Source organism: Prenolepis imparis, unplaced genomic scaffold (assembly GCF_030444845.1).
Source record: "Prenolepis imparis isolate NDT839.2.m4 unplaced genomic scaffold, iyPreImpa1.0 SCAF_431, whole genome shotgun sequence".
NCBI lineage: Eukaryota > Metazoa > Arthropoda > Insecta > Hymenoptera > Formicidae > Prenolepis > Prenolepis imparis.
This window is the reverse complement of record NW_028141589.1, coordinates 1-14,667: the sequence shown is the minus strand read 5'-3', so window position 1 is coordinate 14,667 and position 14,667 is coordinate 1. Positions and strand designations below refer to the sequence as shown.

The 14,667-nt window shown below is 28.7% G+C and overlaps 2 protein-coding genes across 2 annotated transcripts; one reads left to right on the top strand and one right to left on the bottom strand.

The window, feature by feature from the left end:
- Positions 1 to 455: 455 nt before the first annotated feature.
- LOC145948515 (uncharacterized) lies at positions 456 to 1,217 on the bottom strand. Its single transcript, XM_083058197.1, has one exon. It carries the CDS (start codon positions 1,215 to 1,217, stop codon positions 456 to 458), a length of 762 nt encoding a protein of 253 aa, XP_082914323.1.
- Positions 1,218 to 12,223: 11,006 nt separating this feature from the next.
- On the top strand, positions 12,224 to 14,516 carry LOC145948517 (uncharacterized; the record flags this gene model as incomplete). The annotated part of the gene is made up of 6 exons (XM_083058198.1): positions 12,224 to 12,425; positions 12,566 to 12,781; positions 13,071 to 13,307; positions 13,382 to 13,637; positions 13,721 to 13,875; positions 14,414 to 14,516. Coding segments are annotated over exons 1-6 (1,169 nt in total), but the record flags the coding sequence as incomplete, so codon positions are not given.
- Between the last annotated feature and the right edge of the window lie 151 nt (positions 14,517 to 14,667).

Here is a 14,667-nt window from a genome sequence, read left to right as displayed (position 1 = left end):
CCGCCATTTCCTTCCTCCGCCATTTCCTTCCTCCGCCATTTCCTTCCTCCGCCATTTCCTTCCTCCGCCATTTCCTTCCTCCGCCATTTCCTTCCTCCGCCATTTCCTTCCTCCGCCATTTCCTTCCTCCGCCATTTCCTTCCTCCGCCATTTCCTTCCTCCGCCATTTCCTTCCTCCGCCATTTCCTTCCTCCGCCATTTCCTTCCTCCGCCATTTCCTTCCTCCGCCATTTCCTTCCTCCGCCATTTCCTTCCTCCGCCATTTCCTTCCTCCGCCATTTCCTTCCTCCGCCATTTCCTTCCTCCGCCATTTCCTTCCTCCGCCATTTCCTTCCTCCGCCATTTCCTTCCTCCGCCATTTCCTTCCTCTATCATTGTCCTATTCATTTTTGTTCTTATATGATGTTTATATGCTCTTATATATGCTCAAGATGATCTATTCTTATGTATTTTTCTTATTTATTTACAAACCTCATAACTTTTTTGTACGGTGCACTAGCTACTTTTGCAGTACGATTATTATATCTCGTACGGGAATATATTTTTATGCTAATAAGATATTTTAATATTTGCATTCGATGATTGTAACATTCTTTATCTTTATTTAGCCATTCAGGATATATTTTATTTGTGGCATATATACATTCTGCCACTATCTTATCAAGAATCTGTGTAGATGCCCAATGAGACTGCCATGTACGATTAAATGCCATTAATTGTGTTTTGGTAATATTTATGAATAAGATTGTTGGTCGTATCAATTTTGTCACCGTTGGAGCATCTTCATCTATATTTGGATATTCACGAAATTCAATATATTTTTCATTTGATGTGCAATCATCCATTGGTGTTTTCATCATAGCGTTGCGGCTGTCGTTACAATTACTTTTAGCAATACTTCGCCGCGCCACAAATCCGGCAAAATATGCGATAGCATTTTCGTCATAATTGCTATCAATCGAATTTATATTTTCCATTTGTTCAATATCATGTTCCTCGAGAAGAATTAGAGCGTCATCTTTATCAAGTAATTCGTTTTCATCATGTTCATCATATTCTACAATTGTATTGCTTGTATTCATGACATTTTCTATCGTCTTTACGAGCCGACTTGGTCGATTTATAAGACTTTCGCTTTCTCTACATTGAACATTGCCCTTTTCACTGGCTTGAATATATCCCGTGGAAAGTATATGTCTGATGGATAATCGGATCATTCTTGCGGTTGGATTGGGATTAAAACCTCCGCGTTGTCTCAATTTAGAAAACAAATGTTCGACAGAATCTTGATTACACAATCCTGTTGCAAGTTCAAATCCTTCGTATTGATTTGCAAGTATTTTATATGTTGTAAGAATAGCTCGAATAGTTAAAGGAAAACCTTTGAAACAAGGAATTTGAACTATGCTTTCTGCTGATTTAGACCATCTTGAGCACCATTCGATAGAATCTGTTAACAGCTTTTCAATATCCGGATTTTTGGGGGATAAGGGTCGTTTTCCGCCAAATGTAATATTCAGGCTGTAAGTGTTGCAAGCGTCAATAATATTATTCAAACGCTGTGCAAAATTAGCTGTCGCTTCCCATGTAGTTGTATTTAACTCTTTTTCTTGACCGGCTGTTTTTATTGCAGCTGCAAAGGTGTGATTAAATAACTGAAAAGCTCTTTTTACATTCATCGCTTGGAAATTATTTGGACGAATATGTGCTTCGGTTATGTGGGACAATAAATTTGAACCTCCTGTTGTGGCATTGTCAATAGACCATGTCATCTCAAAATCTAAAAATGATGCGATTATTTTTCCATCGCAATATATATTTTTATGTTTTCTAAGAAAACTTGCTAATCTTTTTACTAAATGAGGAAAGTCAAAAGATGCGTTATATTTTTTTCCATTAAATATAAAAAATGGTCTCTCTGCACTAATCCCGAGTTGAGTATAAGCGCTTTGATTACATGTGCCTTGATCACATGTTACAAGTTGTACATCAGCACCTGTTGCACTCAATCTGTCTAAACATTCTTTCAGTAATATTACTATTTCTTCTGCTTTCATGCATTTTCCAGGGAGGAAATATGTTAAAGGCTGTTGCCATGGGTGACGCGCATTTAAACTATCTAAGCAAAAGATAAATACGCATTTTGATCTTTCCGATTTTCTTCCTAGAGATCCAAGATCAACAAGGCCTTCTATTTGATCTAATTTTCGCGAATATTCTTCATAAGGTTTTATGGCCATTTCGTCCCATTTTAAAGCACATATTCTTTCCTCCATTGGTATTTGGGAAATCTTTTCCTTCAATTTTTCAAATATAATGTCACAAAATCCTGGCCGTACATTATATTCTTCTAACCATCTTTGAATAGTTCGCTGGCCAGGAAAATTGCAACCCGCTTTTCTTAAACGGCAGAAAGCAGCGGCTGAATAATAATATAGCTGTCTTGACAGATTTTTCTCTTCTTCTGTATATGGTGCATTGGGTACATGCAGCTGCAAATTTATCATCGCCTTCGCAACAGGATGTAAATCTTGTTCGTTTATTAATTTCTTTAATATTTTTTTCTTTTGTTTATCTTTTTTTGGTGTTTTATGTAGTTTACGTGGGTTATGACGTAAACGATATTTCAATCTCTTACTTGCTTTCGTAAGCGAATATTTTCAGAGTTTAGAGATTGAACTTTTATATATAATTTATGTATTATTATACTATTATCTTCTGTATTAGTTTCTGTACTTTTATTTTCTGTACTCTAATTTTCTGTACTTCTTATATTTTTATTCGACAAAATAGGCGTAATAGGGATTCTTTGATGCACAGACGGCTCAAGATGCACCCATTCCGTAATATCTTCTTCTTCCAGAAATATTAAAATCTAAATATCTCGGGCGATAGCATCGCAGTGAACGTTGTTCTATAACTGCATTCTCCGTTATATTCTCGTTAATAAAAGTAGCAGATGATGTTGATGCAATACTTTTTTCCATGCATTGTTCTTCTCCATAGATTTGTTCTTTTTGCACATGAGACACTTGCTCTCTTTGTTTTCTTTTTCTGCTTTCGTTATTTTCTATATTGCCTTCATTAATTACATTAATATTATAAGATTCAAAAGGAATCGGCACTGCGTTGCGTTTTAATGATCTTGTAGCAGTATTTGTAAACGAATCTTCGGAAAAGTGGTCCTCGCACAATCCCGCACGTCGAAAAGAACTGGCAGACCATTTTTCTAATTTTATATTTCCTGTAAAAAAACAATATAAATTTCCTGTAAAAAAACAAAATAAATTTTCTGTAAAAAAAACCAAAATTAATTTTTTATAAAATACAAAACAAATCAAAATTTCAAGTCATATATTTGTATGTATATTGAAAGTCATGTATAGTTACATATACTCGCTCGAATATATTATTTTATGCATGTAATTATTATAAAAATTTTTATAATTAAAATTAAACTTTTTATGATCAAAAAAAATTATAAACAAAATTAACATAAAATATTGACAAATACAGAATATTTATTTTAAAAATATCTATTTTTAAGATATAAATAAGAAAAAAAGATGTACATATATGTATAATTTTTTAAAACAAATAATTATATATATATGGCTCGTATGTTGCAACGCAAAAATGTATTATAAAAGACCCAAATTAACGAGCAATTAAATGGTTGTCAAATTATTAAAAGACTTATAAATAAATCAATTTCTTTAATCAAACATAATTAAATTTGATATAAACGTTTCGACTTTACTTAGTCTTCTTCAGTATAAATTCAGTACAAAAACATATAATCATAATAATTAAACAGTCAATATTAAAGTTGTCACATTTCGGTGTATAAAATTCATGGTGAAGGTTAATCACACGTGCAATAATCTATAATAGATCGTGACACACATGTAAGAGATTGGATAGAGCATGATAGCATGAACATCTCTATATAAAATATAATGTCTTTTCTCATTTTATGAAACTATTACGGACACTTGAGATGTTTAAAAAAGAAAAAGAAAAATTCGTCGTTGTGAAGCGAGAAGTTATCTTTTTTGAGATGTCAATTTAGCAATAGTGTAGTTCCATTAAGAGTTATGTCTAAAAATATGAGGACCAATATTACAAGAGGTGTATAAGCCATCATGTCGCTGTCGAACCTCGATAGTGACTCTATCTGTATAATTTTTTGATATAATACAAACATAAAATAGAAAAAAATGCTTTTATACTTAATTATTATTATAAAATTATTTATTTTATGAATGATAGGAATAAGAATTGCGAAGAATAGCGTTTGTATCCGAATAAAAAGTATGATTACAGTTGAATATAAATTGGGATTATTATAGAATTTACAGTAAGCATATTCTCAAAGTCTCTAAAAATAAGAATATTTAAGATTAATAAAGAAAAATAAAAAATTAAAAGTATAAAACCAATAATATATTTTGAAGTAAAATAAATATGAAAAGGAATTTTATTTAAATGTCCAGTTGTTTGTAGGAGATTAGATGAACCTCTTATATAAAGAAAAAATAAGTACATTATTATCATTGTTGTTATAATAAAAGATAGAATGAAATAAAGGGAATAAAATCAATTTATGGTGTTAGCTACAAAAGTCAAAAAATGAAAAATTTCTAAAAATAAAACATATCTCCAATATCTTGTAAGGCATATACTTAATACTTTTTTTATCTCTAACTTTATACAATATGTGCATTAACATATGTTTTCAAGATTATTTAAGATCCCAAGCAGTTCATTTTTAGGTGGACTCTTAAAACGTGAAAATATATGCACCATATATAGATGAAAAATATTGTGGCTCCTTTAATATTAAGAATTAATTAACCCAATTTAATATTTTGAAGAATAATTAAAATTAATGAATAATTATAAAAGCATAGTTTGTTGTACTATTTGTAATTATTTAACGGATACAGATAAAGATTTCAAGTATTTTGAAACAATATTTTAATTCATTTTAAAAGTTTGTCAAATTAAAAGTTTAATTAAAAAATTAAAGCTGTATAATTAATACTATATATATGTATATATATATAAAAATTATAAATTAATAATCTAAAAATTATTATATTCTAAATAAAAGTAAAAATTTATTAAATTTAAAAATTTGTTCATTAAAGTTTAATTTAAAAAAATGAAGAAAAATATTTATTGTAAGTAGAGCACTATAAATAAAAAAAATATAATTAAGTATAGATATTTAGATTTTCATATAGATAAGTAAATTGTAAATTGTAAAACAATAAACTAATGAAATAATGTTAATTGAGTTGAAATATTTGTCAATGAAATGAATATAGTTATTAATAATAAAATTAAAATAAAGCAATTGATTAAATGTAATATTCTTTGATATTATATTATATTGTTGTTGTATTGTTATATGATATTGTAATATTGTAATAATAAGTAGCTATTAGCTAAATAAAGTCATCTCTCTCTCTCTCTCTCTCTCTCTCTCTCTCCCTCTCTCTCCCTCTCCCTCTCCCCCCTCCCTCTCCCCCCCCCCTCTCTCTCTCTTTCTCATAGAGACTGATAGAAAAACGAATTATTGAGAGAAAAGAAAGGGAATGTATAGGAAGGTATTAAATTATATCAAATGTATCAATATATTTTTTTATTTATATATATATAAATATATATTTAGACACATATATAGGAGTGTAATGTGTCTCTATTATATATGTGTGCCTCTTTTATATGTATTTTTAAACATGTTATATGTGTATGTACGCTAGTGTGGATCTGAAAGAGGACTTTGGGATTAAAAAACCTCTTTCTTCTAAAAAAAAAAAAAATAATAATTTTCGATCAGATTTTAGGTCAGTTCGTTTTCGATAAACTAACTTGCACTGACTGCACTAGTTCAGGTTGTCTTTTTCCTTCTAATATCGAGCAAAAAAGACAACCTCTGAACTAATACAACCAGTGTAAGTTAGTTAATCGAAAACGAACAGACCTTTTATATATATCTTGAAGATATTTAAGGTAAAATAATATGTAATAAAGACATTTAACAGACAGTTAAACAGTCAATGAAAATTATTTAAATAAAAAAACTTTTTCAAATATATAAAAAGAATAAAAAATTTCATATTATTTTGAAAAAATTATTTAGTTTGATATTTTTCTTTTGGCTCAATTTTTAGTATAATATTAATTTAGTATATTAATATAATTATAATTTAATATATTAATATAAAAATTATTTTAAACAAAAGGAATTTAAAATGGAATTTTGTTATCCCGCATTAAAGGCTAAACCAAAAGAAAAACATGAAACTAAAAAATTTTGCCAAAACCCCTCTTTCATTATTAATGTCAGAATCCGCTGCGTATATGTTTTTTGTAGACATTATAGATTTCTTATTTGTAAAAATTAATGGAAACTCCCCCTCGTCCTCTTCCCCGTCCTCCTCTTCCTCTTCCTCTTCCTCTTCTTCGTCCTCTTCCTCCTCGCGTCCCACGTCCTCTCCATTCTCCCCGTCCTTTTTTTAAAGCATTTTCTACTGCAGAGTTTATTAGCGTGCCAAGTTCTTCTTTCTGAAACAAAAAAAATATATTATAATAAATATAAAAAGACACCTAACAAATGTATTGACATGTATAAATAAAAACATATAAAATATGTTGTCTTAGATTTTATATGTATAAATAAATACATATAAAGTATGTTGTCTTAGATTTTATTATATGTTGCTCGCAGAAAAGTTTAGCATTTCCAAGTTATATAATTATATAACAATTATACCAGTTAATGACAGAAGTTTGCTTTTGCTATCATTTAGTTGTATCGACTTGTAAAATCATAAATATCGTATAATTATTTCTTGCATTGCTGGCGTATGTAAAATATTATTAATATAATTTAACAAGTCGATACTTAAAGAAATTGGCAATTTATACAAAATATCTAAAGTATACATTAATCAAAAAAGCTCATATATTATCAATAAAATTTCTATAATAAAAAAGCAGAAAAATTGTAATAATTATTTTAAAAGATTTATTTCTTTAAATTAATAACAACAAATAATTATAGCATAAATAATATTAATTAAAACCAGAAAGACATGTGTAATATATGTGACTTAAAAGAAATAGTTATTTAAAAAAATGTTTTACGCGTTCTCTAATACTGAAATGTATTTAAAATATAATTCTAATAAAATCTTCTATTTTGATATAAAATATTATATATAATATGCATTATATATTTTATATAATGTGTATTATTATATATAAAATATATAATAATATATAAATATATAAATATATAAATATATAATGCATTTTTAAATAAAATATATAAAATTACTTACACTTAAGGTTTGTTCTTTATTGCTACACTGAGTTCATATTGCACTGCACTGAACGGAACTAGTGCAAGCAGGACAAGTTATTTGTGAGCAAGTATAAAGAACGCGTCAGTGCAATAATCAACATGGCGATGATCTTAAATGATTTATTTGATTCTTCTGATGATGAAGAAAATAATATGTTGTTTCCATTTCAACCTATTATGCGTAACGATGACGATGGTATGTATTTTATATGCAATGTATTATTATATTATGAAAAAATTAAAATTTTTTTGAAATTAATTTAACCTAATGTAAACTAACCTAGTAAGTATAATTTATTTGTAGATTTTTATGAGTTACACATGTTACATCCAATTTTCGGATTAGTGCAAAGAATTGAACATGTGAAAATAAACAATTATATCGAACATATTGTTCATAATTATAATAACGTTGATTTTCTCATGCATTTTCGCTTGTCAAGAAGAGCAGCATATCAATTAATAGACCATTTTACAGTATCGGAAATATTTACTTCTATACAAGGTGTGTATTTAACGAAATCAATTTAACCTTAGATATATACAGCAACAAAGTAGTAAAAATAATACTTAGAAAATGAAAATAAAAATATTTTATTATTTTGTATATTACTTTATTTTTTCAGAACGTGTACAAAATAATAAAATAAGCGCTGAAAAACATATTTTATGTTATTTATGGTTTGTGGGTCATCAAACAGGATCTTATCGAGATATAGCAGATAGATTCGGAATAGCAATAAGTGCGTTACATACAGTAATAACAAGAGTAACCGATTTTATTTTAGTTTTAGCGCATAATATTATTAAATATCCAACTGATCTCGAAAAAGAACAAACCTCAAACTTTTATCTACAACGAAAAGGATTTCCTAATATAATTGGTAAATATAAAAGAGTATATTCTCACATTTTTAATGTAAAATATTTTGCTCATTGAAATCTTCTCATTATTGAAATCTTTTTCAGGTGCTATTGATGGTTCTCACATTAGAATAGACAAACCTGTGGAAGATCCTGATTCCTATATAAATCGGAAACAATATTTTTCCATTCATGTGCAAGGGACGGTTAATCATGACATGAAATTTATTGACGTATTTATTGGGTATCCAGGTTCCGTTCACGATGCAAGAGTTTTAAAAAATTCAACACTATATAATGATGTACAAAATCTTTGTGGAGGTAAATTGGAAAAAAAATTGGTTTTATAATATAAACATGGACCTATATTATATATGAACTGTTCATCCCTTGCTAGAACAAAGAAATTTATTGTCTACAGCGTGACGAAGAGATGCAAAATAACTTCACACTTTCCCCTTTAAGAAGTGCGCCCATTCTGGCACCGCCGTCGACACTGTTGCGTCGTGGATCGTAGACCCAGACATTGTTTCCTAACAAAAATTTGGAAAAAATATATAAATTACTGTAAACTAAAAATGCCCAGTAAAAAAAGTATGTCTCATTTTATGTCGATAAAAGATTATGACTAATTAAATCCCTTGAGCAACCAAATCTAAATTTTCGAAAGGCTTCCCTGCCAGCACTAGACGTGAAAGCGACGTTCTATATTGGTCACAAAGTCGCAAAAAAATATGATACGTCTTTTACACGTTGCCGCGACGTAACGTACAAAAGAATTTAATTAGCTATCTGTCGGATTTTTTGTAATTTTGTGGTTAATACCTTATATAAAAATTAATTGAAATAACATATAACTTATTTTTAATATAAAATTAAAAACTTTAAATTGTTACGTCGCAGAGACGTAACAAAAAAGAAGCGACGCGGTGACCAATAAATTTACAGCTCTTATATTAAAAAGCGACGTTGATTGGCTATTGCGTTCGCTTCTTGCCGCACGTTTCCGTATCTTGTGTGCAGAGTGCAGCAGCCATTACTGGTAGTGAGTGTGCAAAAATTCGTGCATTATCCTTCTCGAGAATCCGAAGTCTAAACGTGTTTTTGTGTGTGTCAAGAAAATATTATTCATATTTAACCAGTTTATGATACCTAGTTCTGGCAAATTAGCTAACCAGAGCAAAAAAAATCTAAAAGAAGAAGAAAGTGTGGAAGAACACACCAAACATGTAAGTAACTGTTTTTTTTTACGCTTTTATAATTATACTTTTTATCCTGTATATTTTTCATGCATTATATTCTCTTTTCTTGCTTCATTACTCTTTTTCAAATCTTTAGGCAAGTGTCCTCTTCGTGTCCTCAAATTTATACATAATTTAATCTAATCTAACCTATAATTTGATAATAAATATATTTCTTGATTTTTACTTTTTTTTATTCTGTTGTGTGAAATGCTTTTACATGTACGCACATTATGATATATTGATCTAAACATGCTTAATATTTATAAAAAGGGGCAAAATGTAGAATTATATATTTTATATGAATTACACTTGTTTGTGCAAGCATGTAGTCAAAATATTTTGCACGTGATGCTCATATAAGAAATTTATTAGAAAAATAACAAATAAAATATATAATTATTTTTATTATATACAATGTTTCTAGTCTCATAATGTCACAAACTATGAGAAGCAGAAAATTGGTGAGCCAACTTTCAAGGAAATATTTTCACTACCGTATGAGGAAACTAGAAAATTGTCAGTATCCTATGGAAAGAGCTGAGAGAGTCAGATTCCAAAAAGACAATGATGAAAATAATAGAAGCAATGAAACTTGTGAAAATTGTGAAAACAGCAATAATGCACTTCATGATATGGAAATCATAGACAATAGTGAAAAACGATGAACTTAATAGTGAACTAATAGATAATAGATAACAGTAATATAACAATAAATAACGCTTGTGGGTTGTTGATGACATTAACATTTGTGATGAAATTGAAAATGAAGTGGATGATGATTTTACTCCATTGCATTTGGCTACATGGTGTAAAACTTTAAATATACCAATGACGCATGCTGATATGTTACTGAAAGACATAAGGAAACATAAATGTTTTAGAACTATATTTCCTTCAACTATCCGTACCATCTTAGGTACACCTAAATCTACTCAACTTAAAATTGTACCTCCTGGAGAGTATCCTGGAGAGTATTATCATAAAGGACTTGTAAATGAATTAGTTCGAGTATTATCAAATCATAATATTGAAAATGTCAATTTAACTTTAAATATTGATGGCTTGCCATTATTCAAATCTTCGGGTCAACAACTTTGGCCAATTTTAATAAGTGTTGCAGGAATACAAGGTGAAATGATGGTAGGAGCTTATTGTGGAAAAAAAACCAAATGACATAAATTTATTCTTAGAAGAATTTGTCAATGAAATTATTTATCTTATTAATAACGGATTAAAAATAAATGGTAAAGGTGGTAAATGATTCTGCTTGTGAGACTACAGTGTATAAGTGCAGATGCTCCTGCAAAATCTTTTTTACTTTCTACTAAAGGCCATACTGGTTATGGTAGTTGCTTAAAGTGTTTTATTCATGACAAATATGTGAAAAATAGAGTATGTTTTCCTGGCACTAATTTGAGAACTGTTATTGACTTTCAAAACAATAATAATATTTTGCAATTTGTTCCACATGTCGATTTAGTTTCTGATGTAGTTCTAGATTATATGCATGTTGTTTGTTTAGGAGTTACTAAAAAATTATTTATTTTATGGACAACTGGAAATAATTATTACAAACTTAGTCACGAAACTAAAAGAAGAATCTCAGATAGATTAGAAAATTCGATGAATTTGTCTGCAAGTTTAGAATTTTCTCGTAAACCAAGATCATTAGAAGACTTAAAATATTACAAGGCAACCGAATTTAGACAATTGCTTTTATATACAGGGCCCATAGTTTTACAAGGACTTTTAGATAATGATATATATTTAAATTTTTTAGTCTTACATGTAGCTTTGAGAATTTTGTGCATGGAAAATGTCAGTGAAGAAATGATTCTTTATGCTGACAAACTGTTAAAAAATTTCAATGAAACATTTACTAGATTATACGGTGAAGAAAATGTGTCTTTTAATGTTCATGCTCTTTTACATTTAACGAATGATGTTCGCAAACATGGACCACTTGATTCTTTCTCAGTCTTTCGTTTTGAAAATTTTCTTCAAACAATTAAAAGTCTCATACCTCAAGTAAACCTCAACAAATATTAGCTCAATTACACCGCCGATATGTAGAAATGCACAATATAGATATCAGCAAAAATAATATTAAAAAATATGAGTTTGGCATTTTGCAAGAGTCCCTTCATGAAAACGGCCCTCTTTTATCCGATTGTGGCGACCCACAATATAGCAAAATTGTAGGATTTGGTTTTACCTTAATAGCTGAGGATAGAAGAGACAATTGTTTTTTGACCCATGACGGAACTATAGTTATACTTAGAAATATTGCCTTTAATAGGAGAACTAATTCTTTAGTCATAATAGGACAATATTTTACTGTCGTGGAAGATTTGTATACTCTCCCTTGCAAATCACAACTTGTTGGGATTTACCTTGTATCTAAACTTTCTGGTCTGAGGCAATGGCCTCTTAAGGATACTATTAAAAATAAATGTTTTATAGTACCGTGGAAAAGAAATAAAAATGTCGCTATATCTCTATTACATTCTAATGAATAAAAATTTCAAGAAACAAAGTATGGAAAAAATATGTATTAAAAATATTAAAATTTTATGGTATGTTATATGTTCCTCTGCGTTTGTTCAAAAATATTGATTTATATATTCATTCTTGTAGTATTATATATACGTTTTTCTTCTGTATGCGTTGAAAAATATTGATTTATATATTTGTTTTTTCTTTTCAGTTTATTATAATGATGGAAAAATTATTAACGATGGACAAAGGATTATTTTATGTAATCGAATTTTATGATGGAATCCAGATCATTCCAGATAAGTGGGTTATCGAAGATGAAATGCTAGCATACTGGCCGAAAGTAAAATCAGATAAAGATTTTGATACTATCGTTTATACAAGAAGTTCTATAAAAGACAATTGGTCATTAGAACCAATAAAAACAATTCTATATAAAACAGGTTTATATTATTCATTGGCTGCTTTTGTATTTCCTATCTTTTTATTTTTCTGTATTTTTGCATTTCTTTTCTTTAATCTCTCATTTCTTTATTTTCACATAAATATTGCTAATAAAATGTTTTTTTTTTTTAACTTTTAGATTCATTTTCAAATGCCAAAATTAAATTAAAGAAAGCGGAATATCAAAGCGATATTGACTCGCCATATAATACAGATGAGAAAAAGAAACAGAGGAGAGATAACGCTAAAGTACAATTTAGTGATAATGACGAAAATGAACAACAGATTCGTGAAAAAAGAAGAAAAAAACCCCAAAAAACGAATTTACCGCCACTTCCTGAAGTGCCAGTTGCTGGTACAGGCTACTAGGCTAAGACTGCATTATGAATGCTTTGAAATATTATTCTATATACTTTTGTTCCACATTTGATAAGAATAAACATATAATGATATTTCAAAGCATTTAGTAGTACAGAAGCACAGTTTTGATCACAGCCATAATGAAGCTAATATATCAAACAACTCTTTTTGTTCAGTTGCCTCAGCTGCCACGCATAGTAAAACTTATGTACTGGACAACTCTTTCTCAGTTGCCTCAGCTGCCACGCATAGTAAAACTTATGTACCGGACAACTCTTCCTCAGTTGCATCAGCTGACACGCATAGTAAAACTTATGTTTCGGACAACTCTTCTTCAGTTGTATCAGCTGGCACGCATAGTAAAGCTTATGTATTGGATAACTTTTCTTCTCCAGTTGCTTCAGCTAGCACGCATACTAAAACTTATGTATCAAACAACTGTTCTTCAGTTATGGATAAAAAATCATTATCCTCTAGAAATAAAAAACTAGATACTGCTGTATTGTCTTCTAATGATAAAGGTAAGAAAAAATGTAACACTTCTTTATATTTAATATTGTAAACAAAAGTTTTGACGTAACTATTATTATTTCAGAAATTAATCATGAAATTCATCAAATCTTGAGAATAGTGGAAAGTTTGAAGATATCTATGAATGGTCTCACTTCCTTAATTCGAGAAATCATTCAGAGGCTAGATATTTTGGAAAAAAATTGTGAATCTTCAAAAGTTCAGTCTGTTTTGGATGAATGCAATACACTTGAAGTTTTTCCTATAGCAACTGCAGCTAGCCTTAAAGAAGTGGAAAGCATAATTGAAAATAATTCTGCATTCAAAAAAAATTTGATAAAAATTTCATATTATTATTTCATCTACATATTTTTAAATATGCATGTATATTGAAATTAATTTATTTCTATTCTCTGTAGATAACAAGTCTTACGCAAGTTACTAGTGCAGATATTAAAACAACGATCCGTAATGTTTTACATTATCTTATAACTGATGAAATGGCTCAACAGTACAGTTGGTTAGGACAAAGACATAAGGGTGCATTTCAAAATTTGCAGATATCGAAAATTTTAACATGTATGTACATATATATATATATATTAATATGTTATAAAAATTACATACAATTTTTGGTTATATTTTATATAGTTTGCAAAATGATGAAGGTCTGTTTAGTTTAATTTTTTCTATATGCACACTAGTATTATAGCAACACTTATCAGACATTTTGCAAATACATATGAATTCGTATGCTTAAGAATTTTCAGTTTATATGACACTAAAGATATGAAGACATTATGTCTCAAAAAGTATTTTATAAGAAAAGTTTATTATTAAAATATAAAGTTAATTATTATAATAAAAATGTAATATATTTTATATTAGCTTTCTTTTAGATATTTTCAAATTCTATATTTCACAACACTTTGTGAACTTCAATCATTATTGTATATTATACATATACTTTTAATACTATATTTGACTAAGTTCATTGAATTTATTGAAATTGATTTTAATTTAATCTATCTATACAAAAGCAATAAATAATTCTTTTACTAATATATTTGTATTCACTGCAGTTTGTTTTAGCATTTACATTTGCTTTAATTTTCAGTTGTTGTTAAAATGCGACATCAAGATATTACGTGTGAGCAAATTTCTTCTGTTGCTGCAGAATGGTTAAAACATGCGAAACAAAGAGCACAAAGAAAATCTGAGTAAGTTTAAAAGTCAATAAAAAGTTTCTCTTTTTTTAATGTGGAAGTTTTTTAATGTGACAATTTACATATACATATACAAATTGCGTGAGTGTCCCGATTGACTACGTTATGATCAAAATAGTTATTATAATGGCAAGATACTCATCTT